General features: G+C 32.9%; 3 protein-coding genes across 7 annotated transcripts; all 3 read right to left on the reverse strand.

Annotated features, from left to right (window-relative positions):
* Positions 1-2,148: 2,148 nt before the first annotated feature.
* On the reverse strand, positions 2,149-3,819 carry LOC110622354 (histidine-containing phosphotransfer protein 1). Of its 2 annotated transcripts, XM_021766840.2 has the most exons (7): positions 3,675-3,819; positions 3,493-3,576; positions 3,273-3,403; positions 3,092-3,160; positions 2,724-2,795; positions 2,549-2,621; positions 2,149-2,462 (listed from the first exon to the last, which is right to left on the reverse strand). In XM_021766840.2, exons 2-7 carry the CDS (start codon positions 3,553-3,555, stop codon positions 2,412-2,414), a joined length of 459 nt encoding a protein of 152 aa, XP_021622532.1. In that variant the 5' UTR covers positions 3,556-3,576; positions 3,675-3,819; the 3' UTR covers positions 2,149-2,411. The 2 variants fall into 2 exon arrangements, with proteins under 2 accessions (XP_021622532.1, XP_043815580.1); XM_043959645.1 differs by lacking the exon at positions 3,675-3,819 and having other exon boundaries at positions 3,493-3,668.
* Positions 3,820-7,161: 3,342 nt separating this feature from the next.
* Positions 7,162-14,647, reverse strand: LOC110622953 (autophagy-related protein 18h). 4 transcript variants are annotated; one of them, XR_002489208.2, is made up of 10 exons: positions 14,196-14,647; positions 12,566-13,024; positions 11,868-12,311; positions 11,323-11,568; positions 10,414-11,220; positions 10,150-10,325; positions 8,702-8,823; positions 8,475-8,624; positions 8,100-8,253; positions 7,162-7,595 (listed from the first exon to the last, which is right to left on the reverse strand). XR_002489208.2 is itself a non-coding variant. In XM_021767721.2 (9 exons), exons 1-9 carry the CDS (start codon positions 14,367-14,369, stop codon positions 7,591-7,593), a joined length of 2,955 nt encoding a protein of 984 aa, XP_021623413.1. In that variant the 5' UTR covers positions 14,370-14,647; the 3' UTR covers positions 7,162-7,590. The 4 variants fall into 4 exon arrangements, 3 of the variants coding, with proteins under 3 accessions (XP_021623413.1, XP_021623412.1, XP_043815955.1); XM_021767721.2 differs by having other exon boundaries at positions 8,100-8,624; positions 8,705-8,823; XM_021767720.2 differs by having other exon boundaries at positions 8,100-8,624; positions 14,196-14,646.
* A 1,478-nt stretch (positions 14,648-16,125) lies between these two features.
* On the reverse strand, positions 16,126-19,397 carry LOC110623642 (receptor-like cytosolic serine/threonine-protein kinase RBK2). The gene is made up of 9 exons (XM_021768642.2): positions 18,974-19,397; positions 18,221-18,330; positions 17,788-18,141; positions 17,408-17,659; positions 17,153-17,307; positions 16,868-16,947; positions 16,649-16,784; positions 16,405-16,554; positions 16,126-16,319 (listed from the first exon to the last, which is right to left on the reverse strand). Exons 1-9 carry the CDS (start codon positions 19,030-19,032, stop codon positions 16,149-16,151), a joined length of 1,467 nt encoding a protein of 488 aa, XP_021624334.1. The 5' UTR covers positions 19,033-19,397; the 3' UTR covers positions 16,126-16,148.
* Between the last annotated feature and the right edge of the window lie 376 nt (positions 19,398-19,773).

Genomic DNA, 19,773 nt, shown 5'->3' on the forward strand with positions numbered 1-19,773 from the left:
TATAAAAAATTCAAAAGCCATCACCGATATATAAATAAAAAAATATTAATAACAATTCTCCACAGCTTACCATTTTATTTATTGATAATTAATTATTAATTAATAAAAAATAATAATTAATATAATAAATATTTCTTAACATACATTTGGAAATTTGTTGTAAAACTGAAAACTTTAATGAGATAAAATTATTATAGATAAATATGTTAAAAAAATGAATGGTGTTACTGGAGTAAGAATATTTATTTTGGAAGGTAAATTTAAAAATAGAAATAAATAATAAAATCTAAATATAATAAAATATTAACAATGTACGGATAGCCTATGATAGAAAGTGTATATTTGTAGATTTGAGAGATGTAAGTTTCTCTCTCATTTTCTATTTAAAAAAAAAAAAAAAAACAAAATACTAACAATATTAAAAAGAAAAGTGGCTTAGTGGTCCAATTACCCATTGCTTCCACGTGGGATCCGTCGGTGCCGTATATGTCTTTTTTTTTTTTTTTATTTTATATTTTAAAAAAATAAAATTTTAATATCAGTCAAGATAAGACTCCCCCACCTATGTGTAATAATAAAAAATAATTATTTAGATCCGATTCATTAACACGGACACATTCACGTTTGGACTAAGAAGATTATAGGTTTTTTGAAAATTTTTAAATTATTTAAATAATTTTTTAAAAAAATTATTATTAAATCTTTAAATTTTAAAAAAAATCATTATTTCATCTTTATTTAAAATTTACATAATTAAAATATTTTTTATTTTATAAAATCAAATTCTTTTATTATTTTATCAAAAAATTTATCCATCTATCTTGAATATTTATGTTATTTAATCTTATAATTTTAACTATATATATTATTTAGTATATAAAAATTTAAGTGTTCATACTATTTAATTTTTATAATTAAGAGTAATATAAATTGATTAATAATTTTTATTATAAATTATTAAATAATTTAATTTAATAAAATAAATAAACATTTTATCCAAACGATTTTGCTATAGAAATAAACTAGTGATTTTTAAAAAAAAATTTAAAAACTTAATTATAATTCTGTTTTAAATATTATTTATACAGTAATCATGTATTTTTTTCAATTCAAAAAATTTATTTTTAATTTTTGAGATTTCAATTTTAAAGAATCTTTTTTTTTTCTTTTAAAAATATTTATAAGATAAATTATTTATTTATTATTTAATTTTATTTTATATAATATTTTTTTATTAAAAGTTATAGTTATGTTTATTTTATGTTAGACTATTTAAATAAATAAAAAATAAATTTAATACCAGTGGGCCTGGAGATGTATTTTCTGTTGGCCCAATTGGGGTTCTGCAGTCTTACAGATTGTTCCAAGCTCTCTCAGATCACCTATGTCTGAATAAAAGCTGACTTGTATTATCACCTAACCCTCCCCTCCCCAAAAAAAAACAAAGACCAAAACATTGTGAGTACATAAATTACTTAGTTGTCGTGTTTATGACTAAACATAGATGAGTCAGTTTGGGTATGTATTAAAGTATTGTAAAACCAGATATGATGGAATCTGCCTAGCTGGAAACTCTCTCTTTCAAATCTCCTTAGGATTTCTGAATCCAATTTTAATCTTTTTCTTTACTTTGCTGTTTTTGGTCAAGTTCATCCCCCTTCTTTTCCTGAACTTGTGAATCCCACCGGAATCTACAACTCAATCAGAAGTAGGTAAATCTAGTGAGTTAAAATTCCAGCAAGATACAACCAACAATATTAATCAAGTTTAACCCAAGATTAAAAAAGTTGAGATCTTGATTAATATGGCTGAGAAGCTAAATCATTTATATGTTTCTGCCGACCAGGAGACATGCCAACCCATATGAAAGCAGTTGACCTTATAAAAAAATAAAATACACCCATTCAACGAATGTAATAAAGCTTGCAGATTGGTGATTAAAATAATAATTTTGCAGGACTTAAACAAATCACATCTCTTCTTTATTTTGGACACCTGAAAGTACCTATCCAACCTCTTTCTTCCTTAATAAAAAAAAGTTTAGTATGGCATCTTGTTGATAAGGGCCAATGGTCGGTGGTTAGAGATTGATTTGTTCAATAATTAATTGCTAGATCTTTATGTTCTTGGTGCATAATACAAGAGATAGCCAAAACAAACAAGGTTGAATGCAAATTTCTTCAGTTTTCTGGTGAATGTTGCAGACATTCTTCATTAAGGAACAAAATGCTGCAAGGGTTTATTCACATTCTTCGTCATTGCATATAATACAAACCTACGCTAAAAGGTTGAAGCAACCCTTTAAAGCTTAAGCAGTTTCAATTGAAAAATGTAAAAGAAGCAATGAAGATAGAAAAGGAAATCTCCTCTACATAATCCAAAATCCCATTTTGCTTGCTGTAATCACTTCATCAGATAGGTAAAGGAATTGATCCTCCAGCTGCCAGTACTTGTTGCTCAAGCTAAAATCATACAAGTAGATCTCAGGTTCTTGTTCCAAAAAAAACTGAAAAAATCTCGAGAAGCATTAGTTTCTACTGCAATTTACCTTGAACAGAGTTTCAAGCTTGGTTTTCACAAGAGAGTACTCATGCTTCACTTGCTGCAGGCACTTCAGGCATCTGTTGCAGGCCAATTTTGAATCAGGACATGAATTATTTATAAGCGTATTCTTTTTCAGATTATGCTTAATGAGTTGTGGGATTAAGGTTAAAGAACATTACCCTTCAGTGTTCTGCTCATCACAGTAGTTTCTGAAGGCAATGCAGACTTTCTGAACTCTCTGAGCTCCTATGCTGTTATTTCAACACATTTTCAACCATTAGCAAAAAAAAAAAATAAGGATTACCCTTTATAGGTTCATGAGAGAATATAAAGAAAAAAGAAAATTTTGCAATGACCAAGTTGATTTGGAATGTAGTAAATGTGACTGTCTGCCAGTATTTTGACTCAATTTTTACCATGAAATTAACTGATAATAACAGACTTGTGCACGGACCAGTCTTCTGAAGGCTTTTGTGGTGCATTCCTGTGTTTTCCAGGAAATTCCCTGGAAATTTGGATGAAAATATAGAGAAAACAAGTAAAGTACCTAGAGCTGCTACCCTTCAACTGATGAACATGAGCATCTATTCTTTTGAAATCTACACTTTGCTGGTCTCTGTGAAAAAATTACAAACAGTAAGCAAACTACATTAGAACAACTAAATCTATGAAGAAGAAATACAGTTAAGAGAATCCCCAGCAAAAAGAAAAAAAAAAAAAAATCTCACAGAGATTTGGCCAGTTCATTAAGAAGCCTTTCTGAATCTTCAAAGAAAAGAGATACAACTTCAACAACAAAATCTGGGTTGCTTTCATCTTGCAGCTGTTGAAGTTGATTAAACTGTTCATCCAAGAATCCCTTCTCACAAACAATAACAAATCATATAATTAACAAACCAGAGAAAGAAACATAAGACCAAACAAACAAAGCATTCGACTTTTTCTTACCTCATGGAAAAGTGAAGCTGTGTAGTCAACTAACTGTCTTTGAAACTGAACTAAACCATCCATTGTAGCTCTTCTCCAAGTTACCTGCAGATCTTATAGGAATAACTTCATCTCTCTATTTGAAAAAAAAAAGAAAAAGAAAAAAGAAGATTTGATGATGTTTGTAGGCTAAGGTTACTTGCCTTGGCTAGAAGATAAATAAGGAATGTGAAGTCACTCTTTGCCTCTTTGGTCTTTACTAATCTCCCTTCTAGGTAGGTGTTTTTCAGTTTCTGTTTTTTTGTCTTCTCTATCAACACTCTTCTTTTTTTTATAAAAAAACTTAAAAAAAGACCATTTACAAGATCCAAAATTTGATTCCATGTGCAAATTTCTTTCTGTAATTATTGTTCTCTCTTTATTTTATTAAGTTACTTTGGTTTGTTTTTCTACTCCAAGTTGGTAATCTTTCCAAAGTCTAGGCTTATTTGCTTTTCAATTTCAACTAAGTCCTTGCTCATCAAATATATAATTTTGGAATCACTAGAAATGGAGGGTCAAAAATATTAAATTTTATTTTTTATCAAAATATATTTTAAACTGTTAAATAAGATTATTATTTATAAGACTCCATGAAAATATCATTCAAATTAGTTAAAATATTAGTAAACTCCAAGAAAAGGGGAGCTAAACACATGAAAGGAAGTGAAAATGATTTGAATTTTGTCTTTTTTAAATTTAATTTTTTATTGCAATAAATGATACAGCCAAATTTTTATGCATTTTTCTTTTATTTTTAATGTTATAAATTATTTTTAAAATTTTTTGATTTGATTACTCTTGATTTAACATAAAAATTTAATTTTTTATTGCAATAAATATTATTAGTATAAAATTTGAGATATTTTCATGGGTTTATCAACATAAATTTAAATTAATGGGTGACAATATAAATAAATAAATTAAACATCTCTTTCTTAAAGATGAAGCAGCAAGATTATGGTGACTTTCTTATCTCATATCATTCCTTTGCTTTCAATACTTTGAATTTACTGACCCTTTTTGGTGGTATTGTTGATGTGGTGGTGATTGCTAATTGGCTGAAATATGTAAATTTGATAGAATCAATTTCACTCAAATAGGACAATTTTTGCCACTGTAAGATACAGTGTTAGTTTTCAGATTTATTTTTCTTTTTTCTTTTAATTATCATGTGATGATCAATTGTCTAATGATTGCAAAAACATTTAGATAACACGTGTCAAATTCTAAAACATTATATCATATATTGGGTTTTTTTGTTTTTATATAATTCATATTATTTTTTAATATAAATTATTTTTAAAATTAATATATTTCAATTTCTATACAGAGTGTAGTATAAACTTATATATAAATTGGAAGAGGGAATAATATTGGATGAAATGAAAGTACAGGTGTCATAAGTATGGATGGGACACATCCAATGCATTCAAGTGCAAATTAATTCGGTCATGGAATTGTGAAACTGCAAAAGCTTTCTTCTATCCATTCTTATCCACTCCTCAAAAGGGTAATTCTTTTATTAAATATTTTATTTATTTTATATTTCAGATAATAGGTATTGTATCAAATTTGTGGAATCAATAATTGAAAGATTAAAAAGATATCCTTTTTCTTCTTTTTTTGTTTTTTAAAAAAATTAATTAAATATCATGATGTGTACAAAGGACACCAAATTATCTATACAATAATGCAATCCAACAGGTTGATTTAACATATACAAGATTAGATTCTTTTTATTAATTAATATATAATTACACTATAATTTTTTGTGGATTATTAAATTAGTAATATATAAAATCTTACATTATTCAAAACAATTTAAAAAATTTTAAATGAAATCTTAATGAAGATAATTGAATATTTGATAAAACTTAATAAACAAACAAGATCATTGAGAAAAGGATAGTCACTATTCAAACATAAAAAAATAAAAATAAGAAATAAAAAGAACCTAACGAAAATTGTCTTTTTGTAAAGTAAAGATAAAGTTGTGTAAATTAATCTTTTTCAAAACTCATAAATGTGTGATGTTTTAGGAAATGGGTCATCCTTTCTTGAGTCATCACATAACATCCCTAAAGTTGGAATTGAACTAAGTTGATTCAATTTGGAAATGAAATTAAAACCATTAAATCAGAATTGATTGATTTAGCTTCAAATCAAAATTACATTTTCTATTTTAGAATAATAAAAAATTCAACTAAACTAAAATCAAAGACGAGTTTGAAATTAGAAAACTATTTAAACCAATTTCAATCATTCAGCCCTAAATCGAAACTGTCCAAAATCATCCTGTGGCCGACCCCATTAAACTCTCCTCAACAGTTACATAAAAAATGCATCCCAATATACTCTCGCAATAAAAATCTTATAAGTTCCAACAGGGTTCGGAAGAAAAATCTGAAATATAATAAGTTGAAATTATTGGTGGGGTCTCGCGTGAATAACAAGTCTTATGTGTCGACCCCTCAATTGAAAATGATTTTTGGGTTGGCGTGAATCGAAGCCTTGGCCCAGCTCGAGTTATAACCATCTATACCCTACATTCCTTTGTTGGGTTTGATTATTGCATTACCAAATTCATACACCAAAACCTCATACCATTCACGAGTTCAATTTCACTGGGTATGATTGAATCCTTGATGGGATGTTTCCATTTTTCTCTAATTTTGATCTTCATTGAAAATTTTTTGAGAAGAAATGGGTGATGGATTATATAGAATACCTTGGTAAGTGTTGAGAGTAGTTTTTGAGATGGAAGGACCACTCTCTCGTGTGCATCTAATCTAGATATGATAGAGATCCAAGTGGGGGCCAATTTTTTTTAATAGCAGATTTTCTGCCATGAATGTAGCTTCCGTTGCAGGCCACAAGAATACAAAGATGTGGGATGTCTGGTATCCAAAGTCGAGACTTGAATGGATGTTCCCATCTCAGTGCCCACAACAGTTTCACAATCATAATTTGTTGTCTTATTTTAGCTACCCTTTTCCCCAATTTCTTTAGAGAGAAACATCAATACCCGAGAGTCTTGGCTCAATAATACTAATATTTAGAAAGCTCAATTATATCAGATTCATTTTTACAGACTCTTGAGATCTCAGAACTAATTATAATAAATAAACAACTAGTAAAGGTTGACAGATGCGACTGATATGCCTTAAAAAAACTAGACTAAGTGTACCAAGTTACTATTATTATTGGCTTTCTAACAAAGCCATGTCCACACCATCATAAGTTTAGATCCACTCTGTGTCGCTATACTAGGTTTAGTTAAGGCTTTCTAAATTTGTAGAAAAGTCTAATGCTGCTAAATTCTTCTGATGACATTTATACCAGATTGCATTCCCAGAATCCGTTCGAGAGAAAACTTTCCTCGACACTTCGGGCCAAAAATGTCTTGACCACTTTCTGGAAACCCATATACAATACAGTGCTACTCACATGCATAGTAAGTGACAACGACCTGACACAACTAAAGAGGCGCAGAACAAATTGCTAGTCAAGCCTTATAAGATGCAAAACAAGACAAGAAATTTTCCCATCATATCGTCCTACTTTCTCCGGAAGAGATAACGTTATCGTTCAATAAAGAATCAAAACATTCGAACAAGTGCAGAAGTAAAAAACAAAACCTTCAATTCAAAAACACAGGAGAATATGAACAATTAAAAAAACAGGTGTCAACAATTCCATGCATCTTACAAATACCTGAACCGACAAAAAAAACTGATGTGGAGTTATAATAATATCTTTATTTTCTTATTCTATTTTCTTTTTCTTTGAATAATGAATACAAAGCACAGAATGAACCTTTCCACACAAATCATTGTTATTATGAATATCAATTTACAGAATGTACATGAGAATTAGATGGGAAGAAGCTAGGCATGAGCACTAGCAGTCATCTCGTATTAATCAGTCAGTAACGTTCCCAATGCAATGTTGAGAGGATATTACCTGCAACTTTTGTCAATTAGCATCTAACCCTCCATTCGATTGGCATTTGCCAAAAATTTGAATGAAATGGAGGTGCAGTTACTTCAGCAGAACAAGAAAGTGGGAAGACAGATATCAACCTGCAAAAGCCAGAAACAGAAAGAGGATTTCAATAGGTTATAGTAAACAAAGAATCTAACTAATAATTCTCAATTTGGGATACAGTAATTCACAAGAACTCTAGAATGCAACAAATGATAAAATATAAGTAAAATTTTTATTCAAAGAAGCAAGAATATATCACCCTAAAATACATATTTCATAAAAGAAACACTTAATAAATTAAAAGATAATCATCTACTTAGAAGATTATGCACTTAAACTTCCTTTAAAGTTTAAGTCATGTAATGTAATTAAACACACTGGTTTACTTCAATAAAAAAGACCCAGTAATCCCAAATCAGACCCCTTCCAAGGTTGAATTATTAAAATCTACTCTTATCAATGTTTTTCTATAAATGTTATAAATGTTAATTGATGGGTCCTTCTTTGAATGTGCAACAAGGACTGCCAGCATCTAAAAGTTCTTCTGAAACTTCACGAGATAATATGAATATGTTCATACAATACTTCCAATATGGTACCTTCTTCAGAGAAAGCAAAAACACCTCCAAGCATATCATCGTTGTCGCCATCTTCAGATTTTTCTAAATCACAAGGACTAATGTTGTTGTCCAGAAAACTGACTTCTGTTGATTCAGGACATTCGCTTAAGGGCATCACTTTACAGTAACCCTCCTGAAAAAAAAGCCCAGAATCCAATGATTCATTAGCTGGCCCTTCATCTATAATGTTCATACTCAAGTTGGAACAATTGGAGCCTGTGTTTGAAGCTTCACTAATTACAACCCCATTTGATGATTGAACTTCCTTTGCAATTGTTCTTCCAGTGGAAGATGAGATATTGGTTAAAGATGTTACATTACTATCCATAGAATTAAAATCCACAGGGGAGAAACCCGCTTGAGATTGTTTGGAAGAAATTGAACTGCTATCCTTGTTAATAGAACTTTTGCACTCGATGGATGATGCTGCAACAGAAAACCTTCCTTCACCAGCAGTACCATTTTCAGATTGGATAACGAGTGGATAAAACTTTGTTAAAGATCCTGGTAAAAGTGCCAAGAATAAAATAAGCCATATCATTGCTAAGAAAAAAAAAATCTAATATTCAAAATTGGCATACCACCATCAGAGCTTGCAACTGAGCCAGCCGAGACAGATTTAGAGTGGGAAATAACATCTTCTGAGTCTTTCGCTTCTTGAGAACCAGCCAAAGAAGTTATGTATCTTTCACCATTAAGGCCCCTGCACAAAACAACAAATCAAGATCATTAATGAAAAAACATACAATTTAGTGACTTTTTTTTATATCAGCGGGTGGATATTCCATATTCCCCTAAAACCACAAACAAAATTTTCCTTCAGATGTATGATATCCCAATTTACTGATCTATGGACATCCAATAAAACGAAAAATAAGTCACTTTCTATGTGTTCTCTGAGATGGGCTAGGAAAATATGAAGGGCATAAAAAGTTAGGCAAACCAAAGTGATGGTGATCCCCAAGTCTCAGAGCAATTCAACATGGAGGTTAGTTTGTTTCTTGATATGCACTTTTGGGCCCGTGATTCTCAACTTGGTATCAGAATAGTGAAAGCATAATACCCGTAGATCTAAGACCCAAAAGAGTGGTGGGCAAACTGACGGAGCCAAACCTGTGAACTGGGTGAAAGATAAGCCAGACTCAAGTGAACCTTGAGGCAAAGCCAAGAGGGACTGTAAATTATATGGGCCATCCCAAGCAATCATAAGCGACAACTAGGCCCAATTGCACTTGAGGAAGAGTGTTGAAAGATTGAAGGGCATTGGTCCAAGGTTAGGTAGGCTAAGAAAACAAGAAGGGCATACAAAAGTAAGGCAAACTGAATCACATTGGTCATGGGAAGCCCAAGTTTTCAACCCAATTTAGCATGGAGGTCAGTCTATTTGTTCATCCATGATCCTGAACTCAGCGACTCTCAACAATATAATTTTAGCAAAAAAAAAAAAAAAAGAAGAAGAAAGGAAGTCCAAATAAGCTCCTCAACTTTTTATGAAAGTTCAAATAAGCTGAATTTGATCTTCTTAGCCAAATAAATTCATTAAATTTTCATTTTAAATCCAAATAAGCCTTGACCTAATAATATGTTATTTTTAATAATAAAATGTTGCTTTCAGTAATTTTTAATATTAAAAATTATTTACCCTTTTTATTCTTGAATTTTTGTATTCTTATATTTATTTTTAATTAAAAAAAGTAAATACTTTTTAACACTTAGAATTACAAGAAGTAGTGACATTATCAAAAAATAGTATTTTATTAGGTCAAGATTTATTTAGACTTAAATATAAAATTCAGGGTTTTTATTTGGCCAAAAAGATTAAATTGGACTTATGTTGGATTTTAATGAAAATTTGTCTGATTTGGACTTTTGCCCAGAAAAGTGACACTAGGATATTTCAGATCTAACAAAAATTTGAGAAAAATTACAGGAAGTTGCTCATGAAAGGCCAAAATTACCACCTATTAAAAGGAATGCCAGAAAAAGGATCTAAAAATGCACAGTTAATATGGAGAGCATGTGTATTCACCTGTCAGTCCAATTAGGGAGAGTTCTGTTAAAATGATCAATAACAGGTAATAAATCCTTCCGCCTAATTTCAACCTCTCGAACTCCAACCTTCTCTATTTCAATCTCTCCACCAGCATGATCTTCAATGAAATTCTGTTCTGCAGTCTCAAGATGACTCATCTCATGGAAATGCATCTAAAAGTAAATGGATAAAACATAAGCAAAGTTGAAATATGACAAGTGGAACTGTGGAAGCATCTCCAAATTATACAAAGAATGATACCTTGGGATTCTGCCAAAATGGCATCCTCCATGAGCTCATCTGCACCTCTGCGTTAGAAAGATATAAATGAGACGGCTCATGCGACTTTAAAGATTCTACATGCTGCTCACTATCATTATCTTCACAATCCGAAGTTACCATGGGCAATTCTGCAGTTTCTTGCCTGCCTAGAGTAATTCCAGAAATACATTCCTCTCTTTCTCCCCAGTCCACTCTCCGGCAAACATCCCACCACTGAACAGGTTCAACATTCACTCGTAATTCCTCATCTTGTATCTGCACTAAGGACCCTTGTCCAATTCTTGAAGCAACTTCACTTGATTCTCTCCCTACTGATGATAACAATTTGTACTGAACTAGATGACCACAAGGAGTGTAGACCAAAAGGTGCTCCAAAGCATTAGCATTTTTCAAGTGAGAAGGTTGCATATCTCGAGACACAGAGCTATGGAAAACAGAAGCAATAGCACCAGATGGAACTGAGGTCTTTCCTGCCCCAGAAGATGCAGCATTACTAACTGTGTTGAGCCAACCAGTGTTATTACTTCTTATTCTGCTCACCACAGAGAGGGTAACAGCTGATGGCGGTGATGCAAAAGAACATTGCTGGTTTACTGAGAAAGAAGTAGTAGACCACCATGGCAAAGATAAAATTGGTGAAAGGCTAGGCCCATCCACATGTGAATTGTGAATTTGAAGAACATTCGCACCACCAAAAGGAGAAAGCACAAAAATATGGCAAGTACCCCTAGATGAAACAATGGCAATCCACTGACCATAGTGACTAAAGCAAATGTCTTGTATCACCTGTATAATAAGCACAAAGAGAAAAATCCCTGTGAATATACAAATAAAAACATCAACAATAACTACAATTATTTTTAAAAGGCAGAGGAAGAGAGAACATACAGCTGATGTAATGCCTCGATGGAGCTTATAAAGGTGCACATGAGAAGAGCTCCATTCATAGCTCTTGCTGCCTGACGCACTGTGAGAGAAGGATGGCATAATCCGAAAAATATTTATGTTATTCCCATGAATGGATGCAGTTACCAAAAGTGTACCACTTGGATCAAAACAAAGAGCAGAAATTGGACTATTATGAGCTCTAAATTGTGATACCACAACTCCAGATACAAAATCTTTCACAACCACCTGCAATACACCACTCTTGTGAGCGAAAATTCTTACATATGGTTGACTCCAAAGTATTAACAGGACATACAATACTATCATTAGAAATCTGACACATCCCTCTAGTACCTGTCATATCATAAAATTATCAAACCATATTAAAGATCTCAGAAGATCCTTTTCCAGGGAACTTGAATGTAAATGCATGATTACATAGGCAAAATGGTACATACAAGTTGAAGCAATTTCATATCCCATTCCTAGTCACATGATAATTATGCTTCATTTAAAATTTAGCTCCCAAATAGTCGACAACTAACCATTCCAGCATTATCTGTTTCTGCAGAAGGTGTTGCACCCCGACCAACTTTCCAACTGGAGTTTGAATACACAGGAGAACTAGAACCATCTGGGATAAGATCTTGACAATATCTAGACAGAGTCTTGTAGCCCATGTCTCCAAAATTTATTAACCCAGTAGCTATCTGCTTACTGGATTCCATAGCATAACGAGCCATCAAACTTCCACTGCTTGGGGAAGTTGATGGACTGACACCCAGTGGAGGAGTAAGACTTTGTGGACTTAACCGGCCTGTGTTTGACAACAGCGGATTGTCAGAAGCATAAGCTAACCACCTGGGACTCACAGCCATTGGACCATATCCAGCATTAACTCCATTCATTCCTTGGCCTCCCAGATGAGGGACAGGATAAGTGAGGACATTGAATTTGTTCTCCAGAGTCAGGGCATCAAAACAGTATATCTGCCAACAATAAGATGAAGAGGCATTAGCCCAGATTAAATTATTTAGGATCAAATATGAATTTATTCAAATTAAACGAACATAATCATTGTTTTAGCACCCAACATCTCAATCAAATGGCAGCAGTTCCACAATTTATCTAATCCGACTTTTCCGGCTTTCAAAATAATGGGTGAACATTCCACATTCACTAATCATATATACAACTCTATTAGGACTTACTTTTGAAACATCATACATAAGTGTATCCTTACTTGTGTTGCTAGGCTCACAGCCACTATTCGCGGACTGCATCTAACCATAAAAACTGTTGAACGAAATCTCAGATAATGAACATAATTATGAGATCTTAGCGAGTAAAACTGCACAGTAGTAGGAGAAATGGAAAGGTTTCCCACTTGAGGCTCATTATAGCCATCTCTGACTAACCCATCTCTCCCACCAAGCACTGGACCTGAGCTCTTCAATTCAGCACATGAAACAACCAAGAGTAAAGGATGCGATGCTCTGAATCCTTCACGGCCGTCCAATTTGGCAGGGAGGGGCTGTATCTGTAAAAATGTAACTGGGTCATCACGCTTTGATACAAGCTCAACGACATCAGAGGCATCTTCAACATCAATGACTTGAAAACCATTGGAGTATCCAAGTAAGAGAACACGTTTGAAGGAAGATGGTCCAAGCTCTAATCGGTCAAATGAAGCCCAAAGCACCTATTTGGGAAAAAAATTAATATCAATCTCCTGGACACAAGAGGATAATTGATGCATCATACATTAACATGAATGAAGGTGTTGAACTGAAATTCTGATTTCTGACCCAAAAGGCTTCCAATTGACTAAAAGAAACATTAGCCATCCGTTTGGAGTAAAATTTTTTTGCAAGAATTCAATTTAGTTAATTTCTTTTCTTATGAATATCTTGCTTAGAATAAAGAATTCAATTTTTTAAACCTAAAAAATTTTCATCTTATATGAAGATAAAGTCATGCATGATTTTGCAAAAAAATATTTAAATTCTTTTCTTGCAAAATTATTCATGACAAAGGGTAAATGAAAATATGGTGGACTTACTTATATCAAAGGAATTAAAATTTCCCCAAGGGCATGGTTGACGACGTCAAAGAGATGATTGAAAAGGAAAGATTCAGTATCAATTACATTGTGGGTGGTTAGATAAATAACTTCCATGACTAATTTGTCTGAAAAATTGCATATACAATTCAGAATTCTTACAATTTCTTTTCTAAGAAATGAAGGAAAAAAAAGTAGGAAGACCAATAAAAAGATGCGTGCATTAAATGAAACTATAATGGAGTAACAAAAATCTGCGGCCAATCAGGTAAATAACATTGAAGCCTAGGCTATACAATGCTCAGCGATTGATCAGCAAAAATGATGAGTATTATAAGGTTGAAATTCTAAGATTGTCTTAAGTCTCAGTATAAAACAAAGTTCACAATCAACTCTTAAAATTTTATCATCTAGTAAAGGAAAACTAATAGAATTTTTTTTTTTTTTTAAAAAGAAAGAACACTCAACTATACTTAAGACCTAGTAACTTCCACTGAACTAAGTCATCAGCAACTATTTCACTCACATTAGTCAAAGTACATTTTTCATATCCAAGAAACTACCTCTCTCTTTACATTTTTCAATTTTATAGCTTTCTAATAAACCAAGCAGATTTCAGTTCTAACAATCCTTATTTTATTAAAATCGTCAAAGTTCAAATTTCCAATTCTAAAGCAAAGAAGAAGATTCAACACGCTAAAGAAAAAATCACAAAATAGCGCAACAAATACAAAAACATAGAAATAACAAACTGAATTCAGAAGTAAATATAAGAACGTACTCGCATATACTTAAAATAAAAGAAAAGAACCTGGTCTTTGCGGTCTTGATTATCACTGGAGATAGAAGCGGCCACGGAAGCGCTAGCAGAGCGGACACTGGTAGAGGCAGTTTTAATGCAAGAAGAAATGAATTTCAAAGAATTTGGAAGAAAGCGATTAGTGTTTGTCTTGCTATTACTATTTGACTTGCTGTTATTCTTCATAATAATAATAATAATAAATGTTTATGCCAAAATTCACCGGCGACCGGGAAGTTAACGGGAAACAGGAAGTGTCGCCAGCGCGAATGCGATCGGAAATAGCATAAAGAGTAAACTGGCGAAGAGAGAAATTGAAGAGGCTCCGGCAATAAGTTGGATTGGATGGTGTTCGGTGTGGTGGTTTTGACCTTCTCTACTGAGAGAGAGAGAGAAGGGGGGAGAGGGAGTGCGAGAGACGGTTCTTTGCTTTTGTGTTGTGCTTTCTTGTCGACGAACATGTTTTTTTTTTTTTTTTTTTTTTTTTTTAAATTTATTTATTTATTTAATATGAAGATGTTTTTTTGAACTGAAAGCAAATTTTAGCAAATGTTAGAAGCGTCCTCTGGACTTCACCTAAATTTCATTCATGTCCCCTAATTTTTTTTGAAACGACACTAAAGCCCAATGCATATCTGTTGACTGTTGTTGCTAATTAAACTATTGGCTGACATTAGGGATGCAAGTGCAACCATTAAGATATATAATTCAACTGTTATTATTGTTTACATTTGTTTATTGATATATATTTTAATTAATAATTTATATTTAAAATTCTAATAATCCTATATAATATTTAAATATCCTTTATATGAAATTTGATTTTAAAAAATTATAATATAATTCATATTTAGTTAATTGTTTCTATAAATTATTTTAAAGAATAAACAAAAAAAGAAACTATTAACTAATATTCCATATATAAATTCGAATATTCTCTTGTTCCTTTTATATATATATATATATTTTAGCTTATGATTCGGTTGGATTTATAATTCGAAATTTGAAAAATAATGAGGCGAAATGGGAAATATGAGAAAGTGAGAGGATGGGTAGTGAAAATGAGAGAAAAAGCAATACATCGGTTACGTTACGCGTCCTCACGGGGATGATAATTGAAATCTTAAAACACGTAAACAGACAAGACACGGAATTCCAGCTGCATATCTTTTTTATAAAATTATCGAATTTACAGCGCCGTATATTTTTTTTTACAGCGAGTGGCGGCGTAAATTTTGGAAAATGAAAATTCTAAAATAACGAGAGTGATGGTAAGGACTGTAAATTGTTCTGGGCTCTTCTCTCATGTGTAGCTTTTGCAAGTTTTGGGCCATGAAATGCATCCTTTTGCATGTCAAAAAAATAAAAGGATTAAATAAATTACCAAAACAAAAAAAGTAAAGTTGATTAGAACCTTAAATAAATTAGCAACAAAATCAAGTAGCCCTGACCCATGTCTGGCAGCAGCCCACCACACAAATCCAGGCCCATTTATGTGAACTGAACAGTTTTTGTGGTAGATCAACAGGCCACAGCCACTTCAGCAGCTCGTTGGAGCCATGGGCTAAAAACTTTTACATAACAAAACATCAACTGCAACTTTGGAATTTGAATTAGAGCTGAAAGTGCTCTAAAAAAGTTTCAGGTCTATATAAAGCTGAAATTAAATTCCTTCACACAACATCTGTAAGTCTCAGAAAATTCTTATATATACAGAGACGGTTATGGGAGAATGAAAATGGGTGTTTGTTTCCGCCTAAGGAAATAAAATGGCTTCACAGTGTTTTGCATGGAATTTGAAATTGACGCTGCACAGAGCAGTGCCTTTCAAAGTTCAAATGCCATGGAAAACAGATATGGTGTATGGTTTCATTTCCAAACACACTTGAAACTGCAAAATCCTAAGGAAACTAACATAAACTATTAATGGGTTTTTTTTTAGATGCAATTCTTTTGCTTTGAATGTCAACATTCCAAAGCAAGCTCCCTGTGTCGTTTGAGATCATTCAGATACTTGGTTGAGTTGTATTCTTGAGCATCTAAGAGCTCTTCAGAGTAAGTTCTTTGGAGTGTCTTCTTCTTGCCTTCATTTGTAGCCTCTTTAGCACATTCATCACCTTTTAGCAGTATCACAACCTGCAAAAGAAGAGATTTATTTATCCAGTGAATTTGACTGCTAGTGGTATACCAAAAGATGCAAGTTTTAAGAATCTGCACTTTCCTGATTCATGCGAGGACGAAGAATAGGAGACTGCTCCACGCACAACGAGGCAGTCAAAATGACACGTTCCATCTCTTCTACATCATAGTTATCACCTAGAGAAGGATCAGCAAGCTCCTTGATACTATTGTTATCAAGCAAAGGCTTTGCCTACAAGGCACAAATGAGAACAAAGATTTGCAGATCGTCACTTTCCATAATAATGGCCTTAGTGATGGTATGAACAAATTTTTGCAGAAGTTACCCATATCACTATGCTCTGCTGTAAATGATCCACAGCTGGGCGTCCTGTTATGAGCTCCAATAGCAAAACGCCAAATGCGAATGTATCAGTTTTCTCATCAACTATGCCATGCATGAAGTATTCAGGAGCAAAGTAGCTGCAAGTGAGAGAAAAAATAAACACATAAAATCATATGTGCTTCATTTAACTCAAAATGAAAATGATATAGGTTTAACAAACCCGAATGTGCCTTCGAATTTCGATACATTATGGTGAGTCCATTGTCTGGGTAGCCACTTGGCAAGCCCAAAATCACAAATCTGGAGTTAAAATTGGAGAGTGGATCAAACAAGGCTTACAAAATAAGTGGCTTATTATATACTAGAGTTGTTTCTGTAATGATTAACTTCTGTGATCTTCATATAAGGAAAGGTTCCATTTAGACCAAATTTTGCAAGAAAAAAAATTTGAGCAATAACTCAAGTTTTTACTATTTGATGTTCTCATGTCCAACTCCAACAATACCTGGGGTTCGAAATCCTCCGTGAGAAGAATATTATCAGCCTTTATATCTCTATGGATGATTCGCTTTCGACAACTTCGATGAAGATATAGCAGCCCCTCTGCTGTTCCAAGAGCAATTTTGTACCTTTTACTCCACTCAAGTTTGACTTCTGAACCTGGAAACATAATTAAAGGAAGACCAAGTTACTAGCGAAGCAAAAGGCAATTACAATTCCACCATGGGAAAATAAAAAATAAAGCAAATCAGGAGCAAACCATGAAGAACAGATCTCATGCTCCCCAATGGGGATAGTTCAAACACAAGGTGCATTCCCCCATCAATGCCACAGCCAAGCAACTTGGCTGTATTAGGATGATCAACATGAGCCATGATGCCAAGCTCAGATAGAAACTGAGTAGTCCTTTCATCAGCAGTTCCTTTAGTCAGTCGCTTTATTGCTACTAGCTTTCCATTTCTCAAACGACCCTTGTAAACCTCAGAATAACCACCCTTTCCAATTAAGTTTTCTACAAGAAAGCCATAAACATTCATCAGCAAAATGAACATTATAATCCATTTTCGGAACTACTTTCATTAGCATCCCTATGCAAGTAGCTATGAACTAAATTCCTGGAATAAACTATATTACATATACCAGGGCTAAAATTGTTGGATGCAGTTTCAAGCTGAGCAAGTGTGAAAGTCTCTAAGGAAGATTTGAACTTAAAAAATTCTCTCAGGGCCGGGTTCTCTCTTGCACTTCTGCTCTTTCTTGTCAGAATTCTTGGTACAGGAAGAGGAGTGAAAGAGGCTAAGTGCTTCAGTGATTTTTTCTTCCATAATTGGAAAAATCTACTCCAGTTGGACTTTGCCCTTGAACAATCAGCTTTCTGTTCTTCCTCGGAACTTTCAGAAGAAACTGAGCCAGAAATCAAGTCCTCTAAGCATGCTTCTATAACTCCTGTTGGTGATGGGACTTGTTTGTCCTTTCCTGTATCTCGTCTCAAATCTGCATTAAAATTAAGCATGGGAAAATATGAGACTAGTTTTGCCTGGAGGATCCTAAAGAAGAAAATGAGGTAAAATACCCTGAAAAGATGCAGAGAAAGAAAATAGTTTGCCAAATTTCTTATGTTTAACTGGAGTCTCTGCTTGTGTATATCTCTCTGACAATAGGCAATAATCCTTTCCATTCTCCCTGAATTAAAGAATAAGAAAAAGAAGAAGCATAGTTACATCTTTTTCATATCCAATGTTGCTATCAGAATCAAGACTCAAGAGTGGATATTAAGAAAAATTCCAGAAACCTACCATCCGGATTTCATATCATATTCTTAATTAATCAGGCACAAATGGGAAATTAATCAGGATTCACAACATGGATATGTTAGTATCAACATTTAGTCAACAAATGAACAAACAAATGTAATGAAACACCATTGGACTTGATAAGCATACAAGAAGAGGGCTGTAGCACAATTTAAACAAGGCATGACAAGATGAGAAGAACCCACAGTACCAATTATTATTATTTTTAAAGTCTGTGCTATCTTTTGTCTGTGTGAACTCTGAATCAATAAGCTTAAACTCCTAAACCAACATAAAAACAGATAACTTGAAAAGGGAAAAAGCAACATCAAATTCCAGAAATAGGAAAAGGAAACAAACACAAAATCCCCATATATGTAAACAAAATCCAAGAAACCCATTAAAAAATCCAATAAGCCATATTCAAAAATCCAATAAGCCTGGAAGATGTTTCTGAATACGGATGAAACGTTACAAAAGAAGAAAATAAGACATGCCCAAATGAGATAAGATGAAGGAGAAGAAATGCATACCCTGGAATAGCAGAGAAAATAGAAGCTTGATTAAGCTGGCCACCATCACCAGTTGCCATGAATGAACAACAGAACTCTGGCGCAGAGACCAGAAAGAAAGAAGAAATAAAAGAGAAACAAAAAGAAGAAGAAGAGACCTGAAACAGAAAACAGTGATTGTGGTCAATATGAAATCACATTAAAAACAACCTGTTGTTTAGTGCATTTTCTTTAGGCCCCGAAAAAAGAATCTGGAAGCTATAAATGGCAAAGCTGAGCTGCTCCCTCTCTAGCAGCTCTCCATTTGTACGGACAATTTCTGTTTATGCGTTTCTTTATGTTTGTCTCTCTGACATGGGTCTGTTGGAGTCGCTCGGAATAATCTGCCAACCTGCAGACAAACGGTAAAATCTCCCTCCAGCGACTTCTTCTCTCTGCCTTTGAATCTCCAATACACACACCTAATTTCATAATTTTATTTTATATATAGAGATGTAAGAATTTAATAATGTAATGACACAGTGAGAATGTTGCATTGTCCCATTGCAAAGGAATTAATGTATTGGAATTTGAACAAGAACTTACGTTAATATATTTAAAATAACAAGATTTATAAGGTATGGACATTATATTATATTAATATATTGATTTAATAATATAAAAAAATGTATTTTTATTTATTGTGCATATTATAGTTTACCGTTATATTGCCATGTATTTGAGACTTTTGAGATAGGATTCAAAATTTAATTAATTAATAATAATAATCCAAACAAATTGCCAAATTTATCAATTCTGCCAACTACAAGGTGGTCTAAACA

The sequence above is a fragment of the Manihot esculenta genome, chromosome 9, assembly GCF_001659605.2.
Source record: "Manihot esculenta cultivar AM560-2 chromosome 9, M.esculenta_v8, whole genome shotgun sequence".
Classification (NCBI taxonomy): domain Eukaryota; kingdom Viridiplantae; phylum Streptophyta; class Magnoliopsida; order Malpighiales; family Euphorbiaceae; genus Manihot; species Manihot esculenta.